The sequence below is a fragment of the Pseudophryne corroboree genome, chromosome 8, assembly GCF_028390025.1.
Source record: "Pseudophryne corroboree isolate aPseCor3 chromosome 8, aPseCor3.hap2, whole genome shotgun sequence".
NCBI lineage: Eukaryota > Metazoa > Chordata > Amphibia > Anura > Myobatrachidae > Pseudophryne > Pseudophryne corroboree.
The window spans coordinates 57,575,170-57,602,909 of NC_086451.1; the positions used below are offsets into that span (position 1 = coordinate 57,575,170).

The window sequence follows — 27,740 nt, forward strand, 5'->3', positions numbered from 1 at the left end:
AAAAAGTTCCAAAATAGAGAAAAAGGGGGAAAAAAAAAAAAAAAAAAAAAAAAGGTGAAAAATTCATGTCAACATTTTCACGTGGTGACCTTTCACGTGTCGACCGTCGACCTTAACATTGTCGACCATCTGACCGGATACAGCTTGAATTGTGTCATGAATATACATTTGTAAGAATTCTAAAATCACAACAAAATTAAACACCGATCATAATGGATATTATAGACTGTTTAAAACATACTTTTTAATAAGTGGTAGAATTTTAGCAGAAGAGGAAAGAAAGGGAGACTCCTTTCCTTTTCTTTACTCATAGACCAGTGGTAGACTGGAGCATGTGACCGATAAAAAAATCTTGGAGTGGGTCCACAGAAAGTGTCTCATGTCCACAGCTGGAGACACAACTAAAATAGTGGTTTCACTCTGTGCTAAAATATAAAGCCCGTCCAATTCCATGGTGGGATAATGAAAATTCATACGCAAAGCGATATCACAAGACGACGACGAGATGAACCACGAAGAGGGCACAGAATGGTTTCTACTTCTTGACATCAATGTCAGCAAAAGGCACGACTTGAGGCGCCGCTGGCATATCCCTGAGATCTGAAGGATTATATGTAACAGCCATTCAATATGAATAGACAGGATCCCGAATCACACTCTGGAGGAATAAAAGGAACGGTCTAATGGGGGATGGCAGTCTGTACCTGCAGAGGCCGTATGGCAATTAGCGCTGCGTTGGAGGCACTGAGACATAGCAGCGGCTACAGATGAAGGTTGAGTTTAGCCGAAACCGTTTTACAGCCCTTGTCAGAAAACAATCTACTGTCTTTTGGGAAATAAATCATCTCCTCGTTAGCCACCCGTGATGCCAACTCTTCGTCTTCTCTAAGCCCGCGCTGCCTTAGTTCCGCTAAGATGCATTTCTTCACGTGTCTGAGCTCCAGCGGCAGGAAGGGGATGAAGAAATCAATGAGGTTCTTGTCAATCAGGCTGCTGTGCCAAAATCCACCTGAGGATGAAGAAATAAAAAAGCAGACTTACTACAGGATACACAGTAACTGTTCACCTAATCTGCTCAAAATCACTACGTCAAAGAGGAGCTGAGTTATGGGGGTATATTTACTAAGTAGCGAGTTATCAGAGCCGCCAACAGTCAGCAGCTTTGACGGATAGTTTTAAAACATTAAAAGGAATACATGTTTAGGAATTCCTGTTGCCATTTTCTCTCATATACAGTATAACAATGGTGAAGCATGTTCAAGCAATGGGGCAGATGTAATAAGATTTTACTCACCGGTAAATCTATTTCTCGTAGTCCGTAGTGGATGCTGGGACTCCGTAAGGACCATGGGGATTAGCGGCTCCGCAGGAGACTGGGCACAACTAAAGAAAGCTTTAGGATTACCTGGTGTGCACTGGCTCCTCCCACTAAGACCCTCCTCCAGACCTCAGTTAGGATACTGTGCCCGGAAGAGCTGACACAATAAGGAAGGATTTTGAATCCCGGGTAAGACTCATACCAGCCACACCAATCACACCGTATAACTCGTGATACTATACCCAGTTAACAGTATGATAACAACTGAGCCTCTCAACAGATGGCTCAACAATAACCCTTTAGTTAGGCAATAACTATATACAAGTATTGCAGACAATCCGCACTTGGGATGGGCGCCCAGCATCCACTACGGACTACGAGAAATAGATTTACCGGTGAGTAAAATCTTATTTTCTCTGACGTCCTAAGTGGATGCTGGGACTCCATAAGGACCATGGGGATTATACCAAAGCTCCCAAACGGGCGGGAGAGTGCGGATGACTCTGCAGCACCGAATGAGCAAACTCTAGGTCCTCCTCAGCCAGGGTATCAAACTTGTAGACTCTTGCAAGAGTGTTTTAACCCGACCAAGTAACAGCTCGGCAAATTTGTAAAGCCGAGACCCCTCGGGCAGCCGCCCAAGAAGAGCCCACTTTCCTTGTGGAATGGGCTTTCACAGATTTAGGGTGCGGCATTCCAGCCGCAGAATGTGCAAGTTGAATCGTGCTACAGATCCAGCGAGCAATAGTCTGCTTAGAAGCAGGAGCACCCAGCTTGTTGGGTGCATACAGGATAAATAGCGAGTCAGTTTTCCCGACTCCAGCCGTCCTGGAAACATATACTTTTCAGGGCCCTGACTACGTCCAGAAAACTTGGAATCCTCCAAGTCCCAAGTAGCCGCAGGCACCACAATAGGTTGGTTCACATGAAAAACGGATACCACCTTAGGAAGGAATTGGGAACGAGTCCTCAATTCCGCCTTATCCATATAGAATACAGATAAGGGCATTTGTATGACAAAGCCGCCAATTCTGATACACGCCTGGCCGACGCCACGGCCTACAGCATGACCACTTTCCACGTGAGGTATTGTAGCTCCACGGATTTAAGTGGCTCAACTCAATGCGACTTCAGGAAATCCAACACTACGTTGAGATCCCACGGTGCCACTGGAGGCACAAACGGGGGCTGACTATGCAGCACTCCCTTAACAAAAGTCTGAACTTCAGGCAGTGAAGCCAGTTCTATTTTGGAAGAAAATCGATAGAGCCGAAATCTGGACCTTAATGGAACCCAATTTTAGGCCCATAGTCACCTCTGACTTGTAGGAAGTGCAGAAAACGACCTAGCTGAAATTCCTCCTTTTGGGCCTTACTGGCCTCACAGCACGCAACATATTACCGCCATATGCGGTGATAATGGTTTGCGTTCACTTCTTTCCTAGCTTTAAATAGCGTAGGGATAACTTCCTCCGGAATGCCCTTTTCCTTCAGGATCCGGCGTTCAACCGCCATGCCGTCAAACGCAGCCGCGGTACGTCTTGGAACAGACAGGCCCCAGGCTGCAGCAGGTCCTGTCTGAGCGGCAGAGGCCATGGGTCCTCTGAGATCATTTCTTGGAGTTCTGGGTACCAAGCTCTTCTTGGCCACCCGGACCAATGAGTATAGTTCTTACTCCTCTCCTTCTTATTATTCTCATTACCCTGGGTATGAGAGGCAGAGAAGGGAACACATACCAGAGCGTCTACAGCTATCGCCTGAAGGTCCCTTGACCTGGCGCAATATCTTTGTAGCTTTTTGTTGAGGCGGGACGCCATCCTGTCCACCTGTGGCCTTTCCCCACGGTGTACAATCATTTGGAAGACTTCTGGATTAAGTCCCCCCCCTCTCTCGGGTGGAGGTCGTGTCTGCTGAGAAAGTTCTCAGTTGTCCACTCCGGGAATGAACACTGCTGACAGTGCTAACACATGATTTTCCGCCCATCGGAGAATCCTTGTGGCTTCTGCCATCGCCATCCTGCTTCTTGTGCCGCCCTGTCGGTTTACATGAGCGACCGCCGTGATGTTGTCTGACTGGATCAGCACCGGCCGGTGTTGAAGCAGGGGTCTAGCCTGACTTAGGGCATTGTAAATGGCCAAAAGTTCCAGAACATTTATGTGTAGGGAAGTCTCCTGACTTTTCCATAAGCCTTGGAAGTTTCTTCCCTGTGTGACTGCCCCCCAGCCTTGAAAGCTGGCATCCGTGGTCACCAGGACCCAGTCCTGTATGCGGAATCTGCGGCCCCCTAGAAGATGTGCAGTCACCACCACAGCGACACCCTGGCCCTTGGAGACAGGGTTATCCGCCGATGCATCTGAGAATGCGACCCGGACCACTTGTCCAACAGATCCCACTGGAAGATCCTTGCATGGGACTTGGCGAATGGAAATTCTTCGTAAGAAGCTACCATCTTTCCCAAGGCTCGCGTGCATAGATGCACCGATACCTGTATTTGTATTAGGTCGTCTCCGTCTAGAGACGCCAACTCCTTGGACTTCTCCTCCGGGAGAAACCCTTTTTATCCTGTTCTGTGTCCAGAACCATACCCAGGAACAGTAGACGCGTCGTAGGAACCAGCAGTGACTTTGGAATATTCAGAATCCAGCCGTGCTGTTGTAGCACTTCCCGAGATAGTGCTACTCCGACGAACAACTGCTCCCTGGACCTCGCCTTTATAAGGAGATCGTCCAAGTACGGGATAAGTACTTCGGCCATTACCTTGGTAAATACCCTCGGTGCCGGGAACAGACCAACGGCAACGTCTGGAATTGGTAATGACAATCCTGTACCACAATTTTGAGGTACACCTGGTGACGAGGGTAAATAGGGACATGCAGTTAAGTATCCTTGATGTCCAGTGATACCCTGAATTTTTCCAGGCTTGCAATAATCGCCCTGAGCGATTCCATTTTGAACTTGAACCTTCGTATATAAGTGTTCAAGGATTTCAATTTTAGAATGGGTCTCACCGAACCGTCTGGTTTCGGTACCACAACATTTTGGAATAGTAACCCCGGCCTTGTTGAAAGAGGGGTACCTTGATTTCACCTGCTGGAAGTACAGCTTGTGAATTGCCGCCAGTACTACCTTTCTCCGAGGGCAGCAGGCAAGGCTGATGTGAGGCAACGGCGAGGGGGAGTCGTCTCGAACTCCAGCCTGTATCCCTGTGATACTACTTGCAGAACCTAGGGATCCACCTGTGGGCAAGCCCACTGATCCCTGCAGTTCCTGAGACGCGCCCCCACCGCACTTGTCTCCACCTGTGGAGCCCCAGCGTCATGCGGTGGACTCAGAGGAAGCGAGGGAAGATATTTGATCCTGGAACTGGCTGACTGGTGCAGCTTTTTCCTTCTTCCCTTGTCTCTGCGCAGAAAGGAAGCGCCTTTGACCCGCTTGCTTTTCTGAAGCCGAAAGGACTGTACCTGAAAATACGGTGCTTTCTTTAGGCTTTTGTGAGGAAACCTGAGGTAAAAATTTTTCTTCCCAGCTGTTGCTGTGGATACGAGGTCCCAGAGACCATCCCCAAACAATTCCTCACCCTTATAAGGCAGAATCCCATGTGCCTTTTAAATGCAGCATCACCTGTCCACTGCCAGGTTTCTACTACCCTCCTGGCAGAATGGACATTGCATTAATTCTGGATGCCAGCCGGAAAATATCCCTCTGTGCATCCTTTATATATAAGACAACGTCTTAAATATGCTCAATGTTAGCAAATATTATTATCCCTGTCTTAGCGTATTAATATTATCTGACAGGGTGTCAGACCACGCTGCAGCAGCACTATTTATGCTGAGGCAATTGCAGGTTTCAGTATATAACCCGAGTGTGTAAATACAGACTTCAGGATCGCCTCCTGCTTTTTATCAGCAGGTTCCTTCAAGGTGGCCGTATCCTAAGACGGCAGTGCCACCTTTTTACAAACGTGTGAGCGCCTTATCCACCCTAAGGGATATCCCCCAACGTGACCTATCCTCTGGCGGGAAAGGGTACGCCATCAGTAACTTTTTAGAAATAACCAGTTTCTTATCGGGGGAAACCACGCTTCTTTAATTCATCTGATGGGGGAACAAAACAGTGGCTGTTTTTTCTCCCCAAAAATAAAACCCCTTTTATGTGGTACTTGGGTTTATGTCAGAAAATGCGTAACACATTTTTCATTGCCGAGATCATGTAACGGATGTTCCTAGTGGATTGTGTATATGTCTCAACCTCGTCGACACTGGAGTCAGACTCTGTGTCGACATCTGTGTCTGCCATCTGAGGTAACGGGCGTTGTTTTGAGCCCCTGATGGCCTTTGAGACGCCTGGGCAGACGCGGGCTGAGAAGCCGGCTGTCCCACAGCTGTTACGTCATCCAGCCTTTTCTGTAAGGAGTTGACACGGTCGGTTAATACCTTCCACCTATCCATCCACTCTGGTGTCGGCCCCACAGGGGGCGACATCCCATTTATCGGCCTCTGCTCCGCCTCCACGTAACCTTCCTCATCCAACATGTCGACACAGCCGTACCGACACCGCACACACACAGGGAATGCTCTGACTGAGGACAGGACCCCACAAAGTCCTTTGGGGAGACCGAGAGAGAGTATGCCAGCACACACCAGAGCGCTATATAATGCAGGGATTAACACTATAATTGAGTGATTTTTCCCCAAATAGCTGCTTGTATACATATATTGCGCCTAAATTTAGTGCCCCCCCTCTCTTTTTAACCCTTTGAGCCTGAAAACTACATGGGAGAGCCTGGGGAGCTGTCTTCCAGCTGCACTGTGAAGAGAAAATGGCGCCAGTGTGCTGAGGGAGAAGCCCCGCCCCCTTTTCGGCTGACTTTCTCCCGCTTTTTCTGCGATACTGGCAGGGGTAATTTTACATCTATATAGCCTCTGGGACTATATATGATGTATATTTTGCCAGCCAAGGTGTTATTTATTGCCCTCAGGGCGCCCCCCCCCCCCCCCAGCGCCCTGCACCCATCAGTGACCGAAGTGTGAGGTGTACATGAGGAGCAATGGCGCACAGCTGCAGTGCTGTGCGCTACCTTGATGAAGACTGAAGTCTTCTGCCGCCGATTTTCCGGACCTTCTTCGTGCTTCTGTAAGGGGGACGGCGGCGCGGCTCCGGGAACGAACACCAAGGTCGGGTCCTGCGGTCGATCCCTCTGGAGCTAATGGTGTCCAGTAGCCTAAGAAGCCCAAACTACCACCTGTTAGGTAGGTTCGCTTCTTCTCCCCTTAGTCCCTCGCTGCAGTGAGTCTGTTGCCAGCAGATCTCACTGAAAATAAAAAACCTAAATATACTTTCTAGGTGTTCAGGAGAGCCCCTAGTGTGCATCCAGCTCAGCCGGGCACAGAAATCTAACTGAGGTCTGGAGGAGGGTCTTAGTGGGAGGAGCCAGTGCACACCAGGTAGTCCTAAAGCTTTCTTTAGTTGTGCCCAGTCTCCTGCGGAGCCGCTAATTCCCATGGTCCTTACGGAGTCCCAGCATCCACTTAGGACGTTAGAGAAAACCTGGAGAAGGCATAAGGAAGTGATAAACCAGTGATATGTGCAAGGTGATAAACGCACCAGCCAGTCAGCTCCTAACTGTTAATTTACATATTGGAGCTGATTGGCTGGTACGTTTATCATCTTGCACTTATCACTGGTTTATCACTTCCTTATGCCTTCTCCAGGTTAATACACCTGCCCCAATGTTCTTTACTTCAAGATTCAAACAACCAACATAAATAGAGTAAAAGGTGACATATTTGAAAACAACATCAAGCCTGGTGTGTGTCACGCTGCGGGCCCACCGGTCATGCCGGCAGACCCCAGACGCACACTAAGCTTTGTGTTCACATGGGTGACGTCACTGCATGTGCATCTCCAAAGGATCTTACAAACACGCTTCAAATAGCTGATGAAATGCACTGGCGAGTTTCTTTGAATACCCAGATACAGCGAAAAGATCATAGTGATCTGTGCATTGCTTCTCCAAGCTCGCCTGCCAGAGGTAGGTCTGTTATTTGGACAGGTTGTCAGTCGCTTCTAAAATAGACTGTGTAAATCTCCATTTGTTACGGTTTTCTCTGTTTGTTTGTTTTTTACATTCTTGAATTTCTAAGCCACCACCTAAAGGAATCCCTATCCAGGTACATCCTGCAAGCTCAGGCGTTTATCTTCCAGATTCCAAAAGCTCAGTGATCCCACTTCAGTCCTAAAACTTAGGACACGTATTTGCTTCTACAAAACACCACAAGGACAGTGAACGGACTTCTAGAAAGAATGGGGCAGATGTATTAACCTGTAGAAGGCATAAGGAAGTGATAAACCAGTGATAAAGCAGTGTTAAGTGCAAGGTGATAATGCACCAGCCAATCAGCTCCTAACTGTTAATTTACATATGGGAGCTGATTGGCTGGTACGTTTATCACCTTGCACATATCACTGGTTTATCACTTATTTAGGCAGATGTATTAACCTGGAGAAGGCATAAGGAAGTGATAAACCAGTGATATGTGCAAGGTGATAAACGTACCAGCCAATCAGCTCCCATATGTAAATTAACAGTTAGGAGCTGATTGGCTGGTGCATTATCACCTTGCACTTAACACTGCTTTATCACTGGTTTATCACTTCCTTATGCCTTCTCCAGGTTAATACATCTGCCTAAATGTGTTCTAAACCGTGACACTATAGTACCAGACCCTCCAACATGACCCACCCCACTAGGTACAAAATGCTCTGTTTCTGGACTTCCCTCTTAATTTATGATTTCCATCACCTGTGTTGAACTAGTTTAATTATAATAAAGCTGTTTCTTCACAGGTGATGGCAATAATAAATTAAGAGGAAAGTCCAGAAACAGAGCATTTTGTACCTAGTGAGGCGGGTCATGTTGGGGGGTATGTAGTACTATTGTTACAATGCAGTGTGGAGCTACTCACTGTTGTGGTTGTTGAATAATCCAATGGAGAGCACAGATTCCAGATGACTTAACTGCAAATCCTCTCTCTTCTTCCCAGTCCTCCAGAACTCCAGCACCTGTTTGTTAATCAGATCACCTCCTGCATTGCTAAAGGAGAACACAGTTTGTAGAACTTTCCATGGCATATTATATAAATTAATGATACGTAAGATTTACTTATGAACATAAATAACTATACACAGGATTGTTTTCAGCTGGGTTCTGGCCAAGTGTGACTAAACCGTCAGTAAGAATGTGCAAAACGCTATTTAAAGAGGGCTGGCCTCCTCAGATTAATTTATTGTTCCTGCAACTTTTACTGCGGTAGCTGTATAATCTTTCTGGCAGCCGTCTGTGCTTTTCAGCAGCGCCATTATATCACCCACCCCATGAGATACAACACATCTGAGCTGTCGCAGCCAAATAACTAAACATTTACAAATACGACAAATTCAGAGCTGAACACAACAGTCTTTAGTACAATAATATAGTGGCTCTCAATGCCAGACCTCAAATACCAGCAACAGGTCATGTTTTGTGGATGTCTTTAATCACACACAGGTGATGGAATCTATGTTGCTGGGTGAGCAATTATACCACCTGCTTCCACAGGCATTAATCCTCCAAACATGACCTGTTGGGGGTACTTAAGGGTTGAGGTTAAGAAGCACTTCAGTAATGCATTTTCTGATCTGGTCTTATCATTTACAGCCTCCGATGTTACATTGTGTTCACTCTATATAAAAAATAAAATAAATAAAAAATAAATAAAAAATATTGATTTGTTTTCCCGTCAATAAAATTGCTTTGCTACCCATTTTGGAGATTTCGCGATTTGTCTATCTTTTTTGAGTATTTACTTATACACTATGGTGTTCATCTACATACGTACTTACTGGGAACCCATGTTTAACACTGAAGACCTGTTACATATAGAGCAATCAGACGGGACTTCTGCTGGTCAGCTGTGGTAACTACAGGATGCAAGTGGACCAGGGATGGTCTTAGAATGACATCAGTCACCTGATTAGAGGAGACATAGGCCATCCAGTTGGGTTCCAGATTATAAATCAACAGTCAGTCAATCGGTCAGCCCCGTATGGTCAACAGGTTCACAAGGTCAACTATTTTTTTTTATTTTTTTATTATTAAACGTATTTATAACTTACCTACAAAATGACACCAAAACCAAACTTGTCAACCATTTGTGTGTCAACTACTTCTATGTCGTTCTTTTAACCCTGTCGACCTTTTGTACCGTCTACCTTTTCCAGGTCAACCTTTTGAACCTGTTGACCGGGTGTGAGATCTATTGACTCACACCCCATCCAGTCATGCCAAACCAGATTCCTACTTCCTCCTGTCATCAGTTTCTTCAGCTGACCAGTGCAAATGGCACACCAATGACAAACTTGGTTAGAAGTCAGTTAATGTATCAGTAGTTGAACCTTATAAGGAAATTTGAGCATCCGGAGGAAACCCAACAGAAAAGTGGAACACAAATTCAGCACACAGGGCATGACAGCTGGTTTCAACCCTAAAGTTCCAGAGCAATGAGGACATTTTTGTAAATGACAATTACTTTTTTTTTGGGGGGGGGGGGGGGGTTGCGGAGGCACAAAACCAAAAAAAAAAACCCCACAACCCTTAGTGTCCAGCACCTGAGGAAAATGAATACAGCTTTGCGGTAGGAAACTCCATCAATGTCTTCATAATAATCCAGGAAAGGCTTGATGGCATCGATAAGACCAGAGTGAAGCTTGTCCATCTCATCAAATATAAATATGGAGCGAGCACAACGGCTGACGTTCCCCCGAATCCAAGACTGCAACTGGTCCTGCCATAGAGAGGGAGAAACACTTTGTTAGCCTCAATTACATCACTATAAAAGAAAATTAGATTTTTACACTTGTGTTAAATTATTTTTTTCCGATTCCAATGGGGTACACCAGACATTATGTGTGGCAACAGGAGCTTAGGCACTTATTGGTTGCCTGAGAGTTAAGTGTTTTAATTACAAAGCACAGAACCAGGAGGAAGAAGGGGGAGAGGGGGGGGACGGACGATGACAATGTTTTGCAATGAAAACAATAATCCTAATGAAAATCATGAAAGACGACAAAACAATGAAGAAGAACAAAGAGCACAAAAAGGTATGGTGTCCAATTCCCCCATTAGATTCAGAGGAAAGTAAAGTACAATGAACTCTTAGGGATATCCCCCTGTCCCAAAGCTATGAGGAAGGGTACACTCTTCCGTCAAAAGCCTGTAGCATTATTCAAGGCATGCCCCATAGCCAAGGTACTATCATGATCATCTGTCCTAAGGACATGGGTTGTCAATGCCCATACAACAGCCAGTGAGCAAAGAAAGCATTCCTGCTCTGGTCTAAGGTTGGGATCACAATGTCCTGAGTCAGCTGGAACTGGGGACCATATTGTTCGGAAAGGGAGGGTTAGTTCTAAGAAAAGCTCTGTCTTCATGGAAGGAACGGATAAGTTTAAGACAGAGCTATCAGCTCTGGAATGCTAATAGCTGTGGAGATGGGCAACAGAATGGCCATTTTTAAATCCTCTGAAGACAACAGTACAAAAAGAGGATGCTGTAAGGCTGCCAAGCACCAGGTTGAGATCCCAAGGGGGATGTAAAGATAATGCACTTTAGGTAAAAACACTGATGCTTATGTAACTGGGAAGTTTTATCACGTAGATGTGATGGACCACAAGGTCCAGCACTAAGGAATGGCACTGAGACACAACTCATGCTGTCCAGGATCCGGTGCTGTGGACTGCCGCCAACTTCTGAACCAGGAAGGGAAAAAAAAAAAAAAAAAAAAAACGTTAGTAAATGAAGCATGTACTATTTGCTGGCTGTACCAGTACCTTGTACAGAGAGATCAATCCGTCGTGTGGGAAATGCAGACTGGATACAAAGAGATGGACAAATTTGCTTTGCATGCCCAATTCGTATATATTCTGAACAATAATTTTGCTAGCAAAGTTCTTGCCAGTTCCGGTCCAGCCGTGTAGTGATAAGGTCAGCGGTTTCTTGGGATTTTCAGTGTTCATAAATCCAGTCAATGCCCGTAAAATGACATCATGAGCCAGGTGCTGGCCGAACAGTTTGTTACTCAGGTCTGTCTCCAAAGCTGCATAAAATAAATAAATAAAATAAATAAATATTCTATATGCGTTATGAGATATCAAAGGGGGAGGTTAAATTAGCTGTTGGATTTACTGTGGGGATTTAGAGCTACGTGTCCAAAGATATTCCTTACCGTAATCCCTGTGGTTGCACTTAATGCAAATTTCTGTTAGCACCCACCTGAGGTTCAAGCAGAAGTCCATGTTAACTAGTGCTTCCGGGGCTAGTTGCAATGTAACCGCAAAGCTCTGGGCACTTAACCCGGGGGCTATGTCTTACCACAGGAAATGGCGGAATAGCTCAGAGCACTTATTGCAGGGTTTTAGCTCACGGATTAAGTCCCACGACCAACTGAATCACTCCCAAAATAAGCTTCATCCAAGAATCACCCCCAAAGTAAGCTTCATTTTACCTATGGGCTGCAGGAGCTCAGTGTCAGTGAGCCAGATGCAGTCACCGTGATTGGCAGTGACGTCCTATTGGAAGTCCTGTCAGTCACAGACACACAAGGCAGTCCCATTGGGAGGCGTTTCCTCCCTCTGGGACTGCCAGATGTCTCCTCCGTCCCACTGGATAGCAGCTCCTTCCGGCACACCTAGTGCACAATGACACAGCAACCCCGGGCATCTCTCTCTCCTTTTTACGCATTTCTCTGCCTTAAATGATCGGCGGCTTCCTCAGAAGAATCGGAGGAAGCCGCCGATCGTTTAAGGCTGAGAAGCGGGTAAAGAGGAGAGAGACGCCTGGGGTTGCTGTGTCATTGTGCACTAGGTGTGCAGAAGGGAGCCGCTATCCAGTGGGACGGAGGAGACTTCACTATCACAGCTCGACTGGAGCGGGTGAGATAAATGTGGAAGCTCACCGCAAATCACCTACGCCACACTTTGGAGCACTCACCTGGGGACCATTTGCCTACATAAGAGCAGCAAGTGTGATCACATTATGGGGGTAATTCCAAGTTGATCGTAGCAGGAACTTTGTTAGCAGTTGGGCAAAACCATGTGCACTGCAGGGGAGGCAGATTTAACATGTGCAGAGAGTTAGATTTGGGTGTGGTGTGCTCAATCTGCAATCTAATTTGCAGGGTAAAATAAAGCAGCCAGTATTTACCCTGCAGAGAAATAAAATAACCCACCCAAATCTAACTCTTTCTGCACGTTATATCTGCCTCCCCTGCAGTGCACATGGTTTTGCCCAATTGCTAACAAAATTCCTACTGCGGTCAACTTGGAATTACCCCCTATATCTCTGCAGGATCTTATAATTAAGGTCAGAAAGCATCTAACCGTTGTGACCATTGCATTCAGTCACTATTTAACATCTGAGAGATTACCGATTGATGATTGGAGTAATTATTGGAACATTCATTGTGGACAGATAGTGTGTCCTAGTGATACACGGACATATTCATTCAGGCGGAGGATTGATACATAAAATCATTTAAGTGTCTCCTGATTATTGATACACTGGACCGCAAAGATTAGCAACAATTGTTACAATATTAGTAACAGACAGAATCAGCTGAAGTTTTAAATACTAAATATTGCAATAAGGATGTTTATGAGAACTGCAGGAATGATTTTATAGATGTGTTAGTGGATTGTGCAACAGCGACCGTGTGTACTGTATGTAAAATATATAAAGTATTTTGTTGAATAGTAAGCCTAATCCAACGAGCAATGGACTGCTTTGAAGGAGTACAACCCTTTTTCTGTGCATCATAGAGCACGAACAAAGAATCCGTCTTTCTGATCCGAGTGGTTCTCTTGACATAGATCTTCAAGGCTCGAACAGCACCCAATGCCTCCAGAGGAGCAAAAGCGCCAGATCTGGATGGAATCACAATAGCCTGATTCAAGTGAAACCCTGAGACAACCTTCGGCAGGAACTGCTGCCTAGTCCAGAGCTCTGCTCTGTCATCGTAAAAGACCAAGTACGGACTTTTACACGACAAGGCCCCCAATTTGGAGACACGTCGAGCAGAAGCCAGGGCCAGTAACATCACTGTTTTCCACGTGAGGTACTTGTCTTCTACCGTCAGTGGATCAAACCAGGAGGACTGTAGAAAATCCAACACTACATTCAGATCCCAGGGCACCGCACAAAATCAGGTTGGATGTAGAATACCCCTTGCGAGAACTTCTGGCAACACTTCCAATTTCTTCCGAAAGAAAATGAAGAGAGCTGAAATCTGGACCTTAATGGAACCCAGACGCAAGCCTTTATCCACACCAGCCTGCAGGAACCGTAAGAAATGGCCCAAGTGAAACTCAGCAGGCAGATACGTGCGCTCTTCGCACCAAGAGACATCTCCTCCAGATATGATAGTGTTTTGACGTCACCGGTATTCTTGCCTTAACTATGGTAGCAATAACCTTCTTGGAAAGGCCCTTGTGAGCTAGGATGTTTTGCTCAAACTCCATGCCTTCAAACGAAGTCGTCGTAAGTCTGGGTAGACAAACAGTCCTTGCTGAAGAAGATTGCTTCTTAGTGGTAGAGGCTAAGGGTCTTCGACGGACATGTCCAGAAGATACGCGTACCACACCCTCCGAGGCCAATCCGAGTTAATCAGAATTGCCTGGACTCTGATTCCTGATTTGGTTTAGCACCCTTAGGAGCAACGGAATTCAAGGAAACAGGTAGACTAGCCGGTAAGGCCAAGGCGACGCCAGTGCATCCACTGCCCTTGCCCGAGGGTCCCTGGTTCACGAACAATACCAGGTAAGTTCATATACTCTTTAAAAAACAACAATTAAAATGACAATGCTAGATTGCAAAATATAATCAAGAGAGACATTAATTTGGCTCCGTGTTAGCCAGGTTAAGATATTGCTGTTATGGATATACTGCCAGAGAAAGTCCTATTAGGTATTCAGAGGCGATTAAAATGTACCTATTGAGTCCTGCTTTGTCCCCTTTCACAGCATGCAGTGTGAGATAGCGAATATTAAAGGGATGGCTCCGATAATTTTGATGTGTCCTCCAAGGCTCCGAGCCTTGGAAGACACATCAAAATGATTTGGACACTCATTTCCTACCCGGGTATATAGTAGGACTGCATAATTTCCTTGGATCTGTATATCCTCACAGAGGAACCAGAGCCATCCCTTTAATTATCGCTATCTCACACTGCATGCTGTGAAAGGGGACAAAGCAGGACTCAATCGGTACATTTTAATCACCTCCGAGTACCTAATATGGATATACTTCCAGAGAAAATCCTAGCCAGGTTATGATATTGCTGCTAACACGGAGCCAAATTAATGTGGCAGTCTTTTAATGATTCTATGTTGCAATCTAGTATTGTGTCATTTTAATTGTTGTTTTTTTTAAAGAGTATATGAATTGTGCATATTAAATCCTTTTATTTTATTAAGTTTAAAAACTAACCGTCCTGACAATTATTTATTCACTGTTATAATTTACATCACAGACAGTGCTGATATCTTCTACGTTTTTTGTTTATTATCGAATAGGGGAGGCTTACCAACCCCTTACCAGCTGCTGTTGATCGCACACTCTATTGTTTTCTTTTGTGTTCAATACCAGGGAAGTTTCTCGTTGAGACGAGAAGCCATCATGTCTATCTGCAGGAAGCCCCACCAGTTGATGACTTGCTGGAACACCTGCTAGTGGGGACCCCACTCCCCCAGATGGAGATTGTGACGACTCAGGAAGTCCACTTCCCAGTTACCCACACCCGGAATGAAGATTGCCGACATAGCTCTTGCATTTCTTTCCACCCAGAAGAGTATCCATAACACCTCTCACATGCAGGCTCTGCTTTTTGTCCCTCCCTGTCGATTGATGTATGCCACCACCGTGGTGTTGTCCGACTGTACCTGGATCGCGTGATCCCTGAGCAGAGGAGAGGCCTGAAGCAGAGCGTTGTAGATCGCCCGAAGCGCCAGAATGTTGATCGGAAGAAGGCTATCGTGGGTTGACCACCTGCCCTGGAGCTGCGACCCTTGGGTGACAGCTCCCCATTCCCTTAGATTCGCATCCGTCGTGAGGAGGGTCCAATCCTGAATCCCGAAACTCTAGCATTGTAGGACTGTAGCCACCACATCAGGGAAATGCTGGCCTGCGGTGACAGCCGAATCATCCGGTGCATCTTTAGATGTGATCCGGGCCACTTGCTCAGGAGATCCAACTGAAATGTTATGGCATGGAACCTCCCATACTGGATCACCTCGTATGAGGCAACCATCTTTCCCAACAATCTTATGCAAAGATGGATGGACACTCGAGTAGGTCGGAGCACCATGCGGACCATCTCCTGAAGTGTTCTCGCCTTGTCTTCCGGTAGGACCACCTTCTGGGCCACAGTATCCAGCAACATCCCCAGGAACAGGAGCGTCTGAGTTGGCTCCAGGTGGGACTTCTGTAAGTTGAGGATCCACCCATGGTCTGACAGAAGATGGATAGTGCGGTCGACATGGAGCAATAAAAGCTCCCTGGATCTTGCTTTTATCAGAAGATCGTCCAGGTAAGGGACAACATCGACCCCCTGGACCCAGAGTTGGAACATCATCTCCGCCATCATCTTCGTGAATACCCTCGGGGCTGTGGACAGGCCGAAGGGCAGTGCCTGGAACTGATCGTCTAGCAGGGCAAACCGCAGGTACACCTGATGAGGCGGCCAAATCGAAATATGGAGGTAGGCGTCCTTGACATCCAAGGAGACTATGAATTCCTGTTCTTCCAGGCCCGCAATCTCTGCTCGCAGGAATTCCATTTTGAACTTGAACACCTTCAAATAAGGATTCAAAGATTTTAGATTCAAAATGGGTCTTACCGAACCGTACAGTTTCAGCACCACAAACAGGTTGGAGTAAAACCCATGCTGCGTTGCAGTATTGGAACAGGAACAATGACGTGGGACTAGACCAACTTTTGAATGGTCTACGTAACTTGCATATCCTCCAAAGCTGGTAAGCTTGATTTGAAAAATCGTTGAGGAGGAGTACTGTCGAACTCCAGCTTGTAGCCCTGAGAAACGAGATTTCTGACCAAGGTATCCTGGCAGGAAGTTTCCTAGACACGGCTGAAATGAAGCAGTCGAGCTCCCACCTCGAGGCGAGTGTGCACCGTCATGCTGAGGCCTTAGCGGAAGCAGAAGCGGTGGACTGGTCCTGAGAGCTGGTGCTTGCAGGCTGTGTGGTTGTAACTCTGGTACCACTAGTCGCATTTAAGGCACCTCTGGCCTTAGATCGAAATAAGTGAGACCAAAAGGATTGGACAGACGGCCCCGGATAGGAGTGTCTCGCCGGCGGGGAGAAATGTGGATTTCCCAGCTGTAACTTTGGAAATCCAGGTATCCAATTCAACCCCAAGGAGTCATTCCCCAGAAAAGGGTAGGGATTCTACACTACGTTTGGATTCTGCAGCCGCAATCCACTGACGCAACCACAAGGCCCTGTGCACCGCCACTCCATGGCAGAAGTCCTAGCATTATTGTTCCCCATCTCGTTGAACGAATCACTGAGGACACGTGTAGTGTCCTGCATGTGTTTCAGGAGGGTCACCATAGTGACCAAGGGCATATTCCCCGAGAGGCCCCCCTGAATTTGAGTGGCCCAGGAATGAATGGCATGGGTCATCCAGCAACCCGCAATAACCGGCCTTTGTGATACACCTGCTGCCATGTAAATAGATTTGAGTGTAGTCTATCTTCCTATCCCCAGGATCCTTCATGGTAAAGGAGCCCAGGGCAAGCAGCACCGCCTTTTAGGACAGGCGAGAGACTGATACATCCACCCCAGGGGGTTCCTCCCAAAATTTCCTACCTTCAGGAGCAATATGGGAAAGTGCTCAGAATTTTTTTGCACTTGGAATTTTTTGTCTGGATTTTTCCAGTCCAGCTTGAATAGGTCATCTAACTCTGTAGAGTCAGGGAAAGTGACATTAGGCTTGTTTTGTACAAAGAAAAACGACCGCTGTGACGCAGCGTCCTCTAGAGGGATCTTGAACACGTCCCTTATAGCCAGAATTAGGGGTTCAATACCCTGAGCAGAATCAGGATCCCCACTAATGGGATCCAAAACATCCCCATCCTCCTGTATATCATCTGTATCAGAGTAGAGCAGGTAACCCATGCATCTGTGGACCTGCATGAGAGGGGGGGGCTAGCAGCTAAATCTGCAACAGATTGTAATAGTAGCTGAGTCTTCTGCATATTAGCAGTGAGCTGGGATGACATATCTGACATCAGTTTTAAAGACACCCTAACCAGTGGGGCTCTGGACCCTCTCCCCCAGCCCCTTCACTGATTCGTGAAGATTGGCTACATTGTTCACAGGAAACAGAACCAGAGAGAGAGCACCAGCACACCCTGAGCTGTACAGCCCCAGTGAGGCTGTCAGCTCACTATATTACAGTGAACACTAACAATTCCTGTCCTAAAGAGGACCGAGATAGTGTACACAAGCGGCTCTCCCCCTTTGCTACACCCTGTACCAGATATCCAGCGTGGTTGAGGAATCAGGAAGCGCTGCGTGTGCCGAGAATGGCTGCAGTAAGCGGAGGAAGGCGCCAAAACGCCTCAGGTCCCGCTCTGATGTAGCTCCGCCCCCTCCAATGGCACCAGAGCTACAGATAATAAGATTTTACTCACCGGTAAATCTATTTCTCGTAGTCCGTAGTGGATGCTGGGAACTCCGTAAGGACCATGGGGAATAGACGGGCTCCGCAGGAGACTGGGCACTCTAAAAGAAAGATTAGGTACTATCTGGTGTGCACTGGCTCCTCCCACTATGACCCTCCTCCAGACCTCAGTTAGGATACTGTGCCCGGAAGAGCTGACACAATAAGGAAGGATTTTGAATCCCGGGTAAGACTCATACCAGCCACACCGTATAACTCGTGATACTATACCCAGTTAACAGTATGAAATATAACTGAGCCTCTCAACAGATGGCTCAACAATAACCCTTAGTTAGGCAATAACTACATACAAGTATTGCAGACAATCCGCACTTGGGATGGGCGCCCAGCATCCACTATGGACTACGAGAAATAGATTTACCGGTGAGTAAAATCTTATTTTCTCTGACGTCCTAGTGGATGCTGGGAACTCCGTAAGGACCATGGGGATTATACCAAAGCTCCCAAACGGGCGGGAGAGTGCGGATGACTCTGCAGCACCGAATGAGAGAACTCAAAGTCCTCCTCAGCCAGGGTATCAAATTTGTAGAATTTAGCAAACGTGTTTGCCCCTGACCAAGTTGCAGCTCGGCAAAGTTGTAAAGCCGAGACCCCTCGGGCAGCCGCCCAAGATGAGCCCTCTTTCCTCGTGGAATGGGCTATTACTGATTTAGGATGCGGCAATCCAGCCGCAGAATGCTCCAGCTGAATTGTGCTACAAATTCAGCGAGCAATAATCTGCTTAGAAGCAGGAGCACCTATTTTGTTGGGTGACTACAGGATAAAAAGTGAGTCAGTTTTCCTGACTCCAGCCGTCCTGGAAATATACATTTTTAAGGCCCTGACTAAGTCCAGTAACTTGGAATCTTCCAAGTCCCTAGTAGCCGCAGGCACCACAATAGGTTGGTTCAAGTGAAAAGCTGATACCACCTTAGGGAGAAACTGGGGACGAGTCCTCAATTCTGCCCTATCCATATGGAAAATCAGATAAGGGCTTTTATATTACAAAGCCGCCAATTCTGACACACGCCTGGCCGAAGCCAAGGCCAATAACATGATCACTTTCCACGTGAGATATTTCAAATCCACAGTTTTAAGTGGCTCAAACCAATGTGATTTTAGGAAACTCAACACCACGTTGAGATCCCAAGGTGCCACAGGAGGCACAAAAGGGGGCTGAATATGTAGCACTCCCTTTACAAATGTCTGAACTCCAGGCAGTGAAGCCAGTTCTTTCTGGAAGAAAAATCGACAGAGCCGAAATCTGGACCTTAATGGAACCCAAGTTTAGGCCCATAGTCACTCCTGACTGTAGGAAGTGCAGAAAACGACTCAGCTGAAATTCCTCTGTTGGGGCCTTCCTGGCCTCACACCACGCAACATATTTTCGCCAAATACGGTGATAATGGTTTGCGGTTACTTCTTTCCTGGCTTTTATCAGCGTAGGAATGACTTCCTCCGGAATGCCCTTTTCCTTTAGGATCCGGAATTCAACCGCCATGCCGTCAAACGCAGCCGCGGTAAGTCTTGGAACAGACAGGGCCCCTGCTGTAGCAGATCCTGTCTGAGCGGTAGAGGCCATGGGTCCTCTGATATCATTTCTTGAAGTTCTGGGTACCAAGCTCTTCTTGGCCCATCCGGAACCACGAGTATCGTTCTTACTCCTCGTTTTCTTATTATTCTCAGTACCTTTGGTATGAGAAGCAGAGGAGGGAATACATAAACCGACTGGTACACCCACGGGGTCACTAGAGCGTCCACAGCTATTGCCTGAGGGTCCCTTGACCTGGCGCAATATCTAGTTTTTTGTTTAGGCGGGACGCCATCATGTCCACCTGTGGCCTTTCCCAACGGTTTACTAACAGTTGGAAGACTTCTGGATGAAGTCCCCACTCTCCCGGGTGTAGGTCGTGTCTGCTGAGGAAGTCTGCTTCCCAGTTGACCACTCCCGGAATGAACACTGCTGACAGTGCCAAGACGTGATTTTCCGCCCATCGGAGAATCCTTGTGGCTTCTGCCATCGCCATCCTGCTTCTTGTGCCGCCCTGTCGGTTTACATGGGCGACTGCCGTGATGTTGTCTGATTGGATCAGTACCGGCTGGTTTTTGAAGCAGAGGCCTTGCCAGACTTAGGGCATTGTAAATGGCCCTCAGTTCCAGAATATTTATGTGTAGGGACGACTCCTGACTTGACCAAAGTCCTTGGAAATTTCTACCCTGTGTGACTGCCCCCCCAGCCTCGAAGGCTGGCATCCGTGGTTACCAGGACCCAGTCCTGTATGCCGAATATGCGGCCCTCTTGAAGATGAGCACTCTGCAGCCACCACAGTAGAGATACCCTGGTCCTTGGAGACAGGGTTATCAGCCGATGCATCTGAAGATGCGATCCCGACCACTTGTCCAAGAGGTCCCACTGAAAGGTTCTTGCATGGAACCTGCCGAATGGAATTTTGCTTCGTAAGAAGCTACCATTTTTCCCAGGACTCGTGTGCAGTGATGCACCGATACCTGTTTTGGTTTCAGGAGGTCTCTGACCAGAGATGACAGCTCCTTGGCTTTCTCCTGCAGGAGAACCACTTTTTTTCTGTTCTGTGTCCAGAACCATCCCCAGGAACAGTAGGCGTGTGGTAGGAACCAGCTGTGACTTTGGAATGCATAGAATCCATCCGTGCTGTTGTAGCACCTCCCGAGATAGTGCTACTCCGACCAACAACTGCTCCTTGGACCTCGCCTTTATAAGGAGATCGTCCAAGTACGGGATAATTAAAACTCCCTTTTTTTTCTTCGAAGGAGTATCATCATTTCTGCCATTACCTTGGTAAAGACCCTCGGTGCCGTGGACAGTCCAAACAACAGTGTTTGGAATTGGTAATGGCAATCCTGTACCACAAATCTGAGGTACTCCTGGTGAGGATGGTAAATGGGGACATGCAGGTAAGCATCCTTGATGTCCAGGGATACCATGTAATCCCCCTCCTCCAGGCTTGCAATAACCACCCTGAGCGATTCCATCTTGAACTTGAATTTTTTTATGTATGTGTTCAAGGATTTCAAATTTAAAATGGGTCTCACCGAACCGTCCGGTTTCGGTACCACAAACAGTGTGGAATAGTAACCCCGTCCATGTTGAAGTAGGGGCACCTTGACTATCACCTGCTGGGAATACAGCTTGTGAATTGCCTCTAGCACAGCCTCCCTGCCTGAGGGAGTTGTCGGCAAGGCAGATTTGAGGAAACGGCGGGGGGGAGACGCCTCGAATTCCAGCTTGTACCCCTGAGATACTACTTGAAGGATCCAGGGATCCACCTGTGAGCGAGCCCACTGATCGCTGAAATTTTTGAGGCGGCCCCCCACCATACCTGGCTATGCCTGTGAAGCCCCCGCGTCATGCGGTGGACTCAGAGGAAGCGGGGGAAGAATTTTGATTCTGGGAACTGGCTGACTGGTGCAGCTTTTTCCCTCTTCCCTCGTCTCTGTGCAGAAAGGAAGCGCCTTTGACCCGCTTGCTTTTCTGAAGCCGAAAGGACTGTACCTGATAATACAGTGCTTTCTTAGGCTGTGAGGAAACCTGAGGTAAAAAATTTTCTTCCCAGCTGTTGCTGTGGTTACGAGGTCCCAGAGACCATCCCCAAACAATTCCTCACCCTTATAAGGCTCTATGTGCCTTTTAAAGTCAGCATCACCTGTCCAGTGTCGGGTCTCTAATACCCTCCTGACAGAATGGACATTGCATTAATTCTGGATGCCAGCCGGCAAAATATCCCTCTGTGCATCCCTCATATATAAGACGACATCTTTAATATGCTCTTATGTTCGCAAAATAGTATCCCTGTTTGACAGGGTCACAGACCACGCTGCAGCAGCACTATCTGCAGGTCTCAGTCTAGTACCTGAGTGTGTAAATACAGACTTCAGGATAGTCTCCTGCTTTTTATCAGCAGGTACCTTCAAAGTGGCCGTATCCTAAGACGGCAGTGCCACCTTTTTTGACAAACGTGTGAGCGCCTTATCCACCCTAGGGGATATCTCCCAGCGTAACTTATCCTCTGGCGGGAAAGGGTACGCCATCAGTAACTTTTTAGAAATTACCAGTTTCTTATCGGGGGGACCCACGCTTTTTCACACTTCATTCACTCATTTGATGGGGGAACAAAACACTGCCTGCTTTTTCTCCCCAAACATAAAACCCTTTTTTTTTTTTTTTTTTTTTTTTAGTGGTACTTGGGTTAATGTCAGAAATGTGTAACACATTTTTTTATTGCCGGGATCATGTAACGGATGTTCCTAGTGGATTGTGTATATGTCTCAACCTCGTCGACACTGGAGTCAGACTCCGTGTCGACATCTGTATCTGCCATCTGAGGGAGCGGGCGTTTTTGAGCCCCTGATGGCCTTTGAGACGCCTGTGCAGGCGCGAGCTGAGAAGCCGGCTGTCCCACAGCTGTTACGTCATCCAGCCTTTTATGTAAGGAGTTGACACTGTCGGTTTATACCTTCCACCTATCCATCCACTCTGGTGTCGGCCCCACAGGGGGCGACATCACATTTATCGGCATCTGCTCTGCCACCACATAAGCCTCCTCATTAAACGTGTCAACACAGCCGTACCGACACACCGCACACACACAGGGAATGCTCTGACTGAGGACAGGACCCCACACAGCCCTTTGGGGAGACAGAGAGAGAGTATGCCAGCACACACCAGAGCGCTATATAATTTAGGGATTAACACTATATTGAGTGAATTTTTCCCAATAGCTGCTTGTATATACAATATTGCGCCTAAATGTAGTGCCCCCCCCCCTCTCTTTTTAACCCTTTGAGCCTGCAAACTACAGGGGAGAGCCTGGGGAGCTGTCTTCCAGCTGCACTGTGAAGAGAAAATGGCGCCAGTGTGCTGAGGGAGATAGCTCCGCCCCTTTTTTGCAGACTTTTCTCCCGCTTTTTTATGGATTTTGGCAGGGGTATTTATCACATATATAGCCTCTGGGGCTATATATTGTGATATATTTGCCAGCCAAGGTGTTTTTATTGCTGCTCAGGGTGCCCCCCCCCAGCGCCCTGCACCCTCAGTGACCGGAGTGTGAAGTGTGTATGAGGAGCAATGGCGCACAGCTGCAGTGCTGTGCGCTACCTTGGTGAAGACTGATGTCTTCTGCCGCCGATTTTCCGGACCTCTTCTTGCTTCTGGCTCTGTAAGGGGGACGGCGGCGCGGCTCCGGGAACGAACACCAAGGCCAGTTCCATGCGGTCGATCCCTCTGGAGCCAATGGTGTCCAGTAGCCTAAGAAGCCCAAGCTAGCTGCAAGCAGGTAGGTTCGCTTCTTCTCCCCTTAGTCCCTCGATGCAGTGAGCCTGTTGCCAGCAGGTCTCACTGTAAAATAAAAAAACTAAAATAAACTTTCTTTCTAGGAGCTCAGGAGAGCCCCTAGTGTGCATCCAGCTCGGCCGGGCACAGAAATCCAACTGAGGTCTGGAGGAGAGTCATAGTGGGAGGAGCCAGTGCACACCAGATAGTACCTAATCTTTCTTTTAGAGTGCCCAGTCTCCTGCGGAGCCCGTCTATTCCCCATGGTCCTTACGGAGTTCCCAGCATCCACTAGGACGTCAGAGAAAATAGGATTTTGATACCTACCGGTAAATCCTTTTCTCCTAGTCCGTAGAGGATGCTGGGGACGACATCAAGACCATGGGGTATAGACGGGATCCGCAGGAGACATGGGCACTCTAAAGACTTTTCATTGGGTGTGAACTGGCTCCTCCCTCTATGCCCCTCCTCCAGACCTCAGTTGTAGGAACTGTGCCCAGGGAGACTGACATTACGACGAAAATAATTACTTAACTAGTGGTGAGATATCTACCAACTCACACCCTCAACCATGCCGTACACATGGCATTCAACGTAACACACGCAAACAGGCATGAACCAATTGCAGCAACATGCTGAAACTAGGATAACACAACTTGTGTAACTGTAATAACTAAACTGCAGGTAAAATACGCACTGGGACGGGCGTCCAGCATCCTCTACGGACTAGGAGAAAAGGATTTACCGGTAGGTATCAAAATCCTATTTTCTCATATGTCCAAGAGGATGCTGGGGACGACATCAAGACCGTGGGGTCTATACCAAAGCTCCAGTACGGGCGGGAGAGTGCGGATGACCCTGCAGCACCGATTGACCAAACTTTAGGTCCTCCTCGGCCAAGGTGTCAAACTTGTAGAACTTAGCAAATGTGTTTGACCCTGACCAAGTAACTGCAAAGTTTCCTAGTGGAGTGGGCCTTTACAGACATCGGTAACGGCAATCCAGTCGTAGTATGAGCTTGCTGAATCGTATTCCTAATCCAACGTGCAATAGTCTGCTTGGAAGCAGGACAGCCAATCTTGTTGTGAGCATACAGGACAAACAGGGCCTCTGTTTTCCATATACGAACTGTTCTAGCAATAGAAATTTTCAAAGCTCTAATCACATCTAAAGATTTTGAATCAGTGAATGTGTCAGTAACTACTGGCACCACAATAGGTTGGTTTATGTGGAAAGATGAAACCACCTTCGAAAGAAAATGTTGACGAGTCCTCGACTCTGCCCTATCTTCATGGAAGATCAGGTAAGGGTTCTTGTAAGACAAGGCCCCCAATTCAGACACCCGCCTTGCGGATGCCAAAGCATCACCACTTTCCAAGTGAGAAACTTCAACTATCTTTTGTAGAGGCTCAAACCAATCCGATTGAAGGAACTGCAATACCACGTTAAGGTCCCATGGTGCCACTGGAGGCACGAATGGAGGTTGGATGTGCAGAACCCCTTTCACGAAGGTCTGAACCTCTGGAAGAGAGGCCAATTGTTTTTGGAAGAACACTGACGAGGCCGAAATCTGGACCCTGATTGATCCCAATCGGAGGCCCGCCTCCACACCATCCTGCAAAAAATGGAGAAAACGTCCTAAGTGAAACTCTTCCGTAGGAGCTTTCTTGGATTCACACCAAGACACATTTTCTCCAGATACGGTGGTAATGTTTCGACGTTACTCCCTTTCTGGCCTGAATAAGGGTGGGGATGTCTTCCTTGGGAATACCCTTCCTGGCTAGGATACGGCGCTCAACAGCCATGCCATGAAACGTAGCCGGGGTAAGTCTTGGTACACGCACGGCCCCTGCTGCAGCAGGTCCTCTCGAGGAGGAAGAGGCCGAGGATCTTCTATGAGCAACTGTTGAAGATCTGGGTAACAAGCACTCCTTGGCCAGTCTGGGGCAGTGAAGATTGCTCGAACCCTTGTTTTTCTTATGATCCTGAGTACTTTTGGGATCAGCGGAAGTGGAGGGAAGACATACACTGACTGAAAAACCCACTGGGTCACCAGTGCATCCACTGCTACTGCTTGAGGGTCTCTCGACTTGGAACAGTATCTCTGAAGCTTCTTGTTGAGACGAGACGCCATCATGTCTATTTGAGGAACTCCCCAAAGACTTGTCACCTCTGCGAAGACTTCTTGGTGGAGGCCCCACTCTCCTGGATGGAGATCGTGTCTGCTGAGGAAGTCTGCTTCCCAGTTGTCTACCCCCGGAATGAATATTGGCGACAGAGCTTGTAGATGTTTTTCTGCCCAACGGAGGATTTTTGTCGCCTCTGCCATTGCCACTCTGCTTTTCGTTCCGCCCTGCCTGCTTATGTATGCGACTGCTGTTAAATTGTCCGCCTGGATCTGCACGGGACGGTCTTGAAGAAGATGTACCGCTTGTTGAAGGCAGTTGTAAATGGCTCTTAGCTCCAGAACGTTTATGTGAAGGCAGGCTTCCTGATGTGACCAACGTCCCTGGAAGTTTTCTCCCTGAGAGACTGCTCCCCAGCCTCGGAGACTTGCATCCATGGTTACCAGGACCCAGTCCTGAATCCCGAACCTGCGTCCCTCTAGTAGGTGAGAGCTTTGCAACCACCACAGGAGCGAAATCCTGGCTCTTGACGACAGGATTATCTTTCTGTGCATGTGTAGGTGTGACCCCGACCACTTGTCCAACAGGTCCCACTGGAATACTCTGGCATGGAACCTGCCAAACTGCAGGGCCTCGTAGGCCACCACCATCTTCCCCAACAACCGAATGCACTAATGGACCGACACACTTGATGGTTTCAATATCTGTTTTACCATTTTCGGTTCCAATTGTGACTTTGGGTAATTTATGATCCACCCGTGTTGTTGGAGTATTTGGAGTATTGACAGAAAGAGTGATATGTTTTGTAACAACTGCTCTCTGGATCTCGCCTTTATCAGTAGATCGTCCAGATAAGGAATTACATTGACTCCTTTCTGACGAAGTGGACCCCTGCCTGCACGTACGTCACACACACACACAGCGCAGTGGACCCCTGCCTGCACGTACACACACACAGCGCAGTGGACCCCTGCCTGCACGTACACACACACAGCGCAGTGGACCCCTGCCTGCACGTACACACACACAGCGCAGTGGACCCCTGCCTGCACGTACACACACACAGCGCAGTGGACCCCTGCCTGCACGTACACACACACAGCGCAGTGGACCCCTGCCTGCACGTACACACACACAGCGCAGTGGACCCCTGCCTGCACGTACACACACACAGCGCAGTGGACCCCTCTCTGCACGTACACACACAGCGCAGTGGACCCCTCTCTGCACGTACACACAGCGCAGTGGACCCCTCTCTGCACGTACACACACAGCGCAGTGGACCCCTCTCTGCACGTACACACACAGCGCAGTGGACCCCTCTCTGCACGTACACACACAGCGCAGTGGACCCCTCTCTGCACGTACACACACAGCGCAGTGGACCCCTCTCTGCACGTACACACACAGCGCAGTGGACCCCTCTCTGCACGTACACACACAGCGCAGTGGACCCCTCTCTGCACGTACACACACAGCGCAGTGGACCCCTCTCTGCACGTACACACACAGCGCAGTGGACCCCTCTCCCTGCACTGGCAGAAGCAGTGGACCCCTCTCCCTGCACTGGCAGAAGCAGTGGACCCCTCTCCCTGCACTGGCAGCGCTGTAATTGCTGCCCTCCCTCCCCGGGCTGGCAGGGCATGCTGTGAAATGTAGTCCTAACCTAACAACGTGTACCTGCGCACCTCGCCCCCAGAAACTCTCACCTGTGATGTTCAGCGACTTGTCCTCCTCGCAGCACTCAACCAGGCGGCCGCAGTAGAAGCGCGGGTTGGACAGGTAGCCGGTGAGGGCAGCAGCGGAGGCGGCGGCTATGCCCAGGCTGAAGGGGTCCAATAACCCCGCAACGTGATGAGGGTGAGCCAGCAACGAGATGAACAGCAGCAGCCATGTCCCGGGACAGGAACAGCGAGCTGCTGCCATGGCTGCCGGTAACGTGCACCGTACGCGACCTGACACACTGCCCCCTAGCGTTATCTCAAAGAATCCATATAGTACACACTCCGACGTTACTGATTGGACCAGTGGACAAGGGCACGCCCCTGTCCCGCCTATCCCTGCTACTGTGTGAGCTGTGTGAGAGGGAGAGGGAGGGAGAGGGAGGGAGTCAGTCAGTCATATTAGCTTCAGACATTCAGTACAGAGTGGTGCAGTTGCAGACAGTTGCCTGTATCAGAGCAGTAACACACGGCTTCCTTACAGGCTCATT

General features: G+C 48.1%; 1 protein-coding gene across 1 annotated transcript; it reads right to left on the reverse strand.

Moving 5' to 3' along the window:
- Nucleotides 1–215: 215 nt before the first annotated feature.
- Nucleotides 216–27,514, reverse strand: LOC134948457 (torsin-1A-like). The gene is made up of 5 exons (XM_063936439.1): nucleotides 27,238–27,514; nucleotides 11,188–11,453; nucleotides 9,967–10,142; nucleotides 8,286–8,413; nucleotides 216–1,009 (listed from the first exon to the last, which is right to left on the reverse strand). The coding sequence occupies exons 1-5, from the start codon at nucleotides 27,452–27,454 to the stop codon at nucleotides 762–764; spliced, it is 1,035 nt and encodes a 344-aa protein (XP_063792509.1). The 5' UTR covers nucleotides 27,455–27,514; the 3' UTR covers nucleotides 216–761.
- Nucleotides 27,515–27,740: the final 226 nt, after the last annotated feature.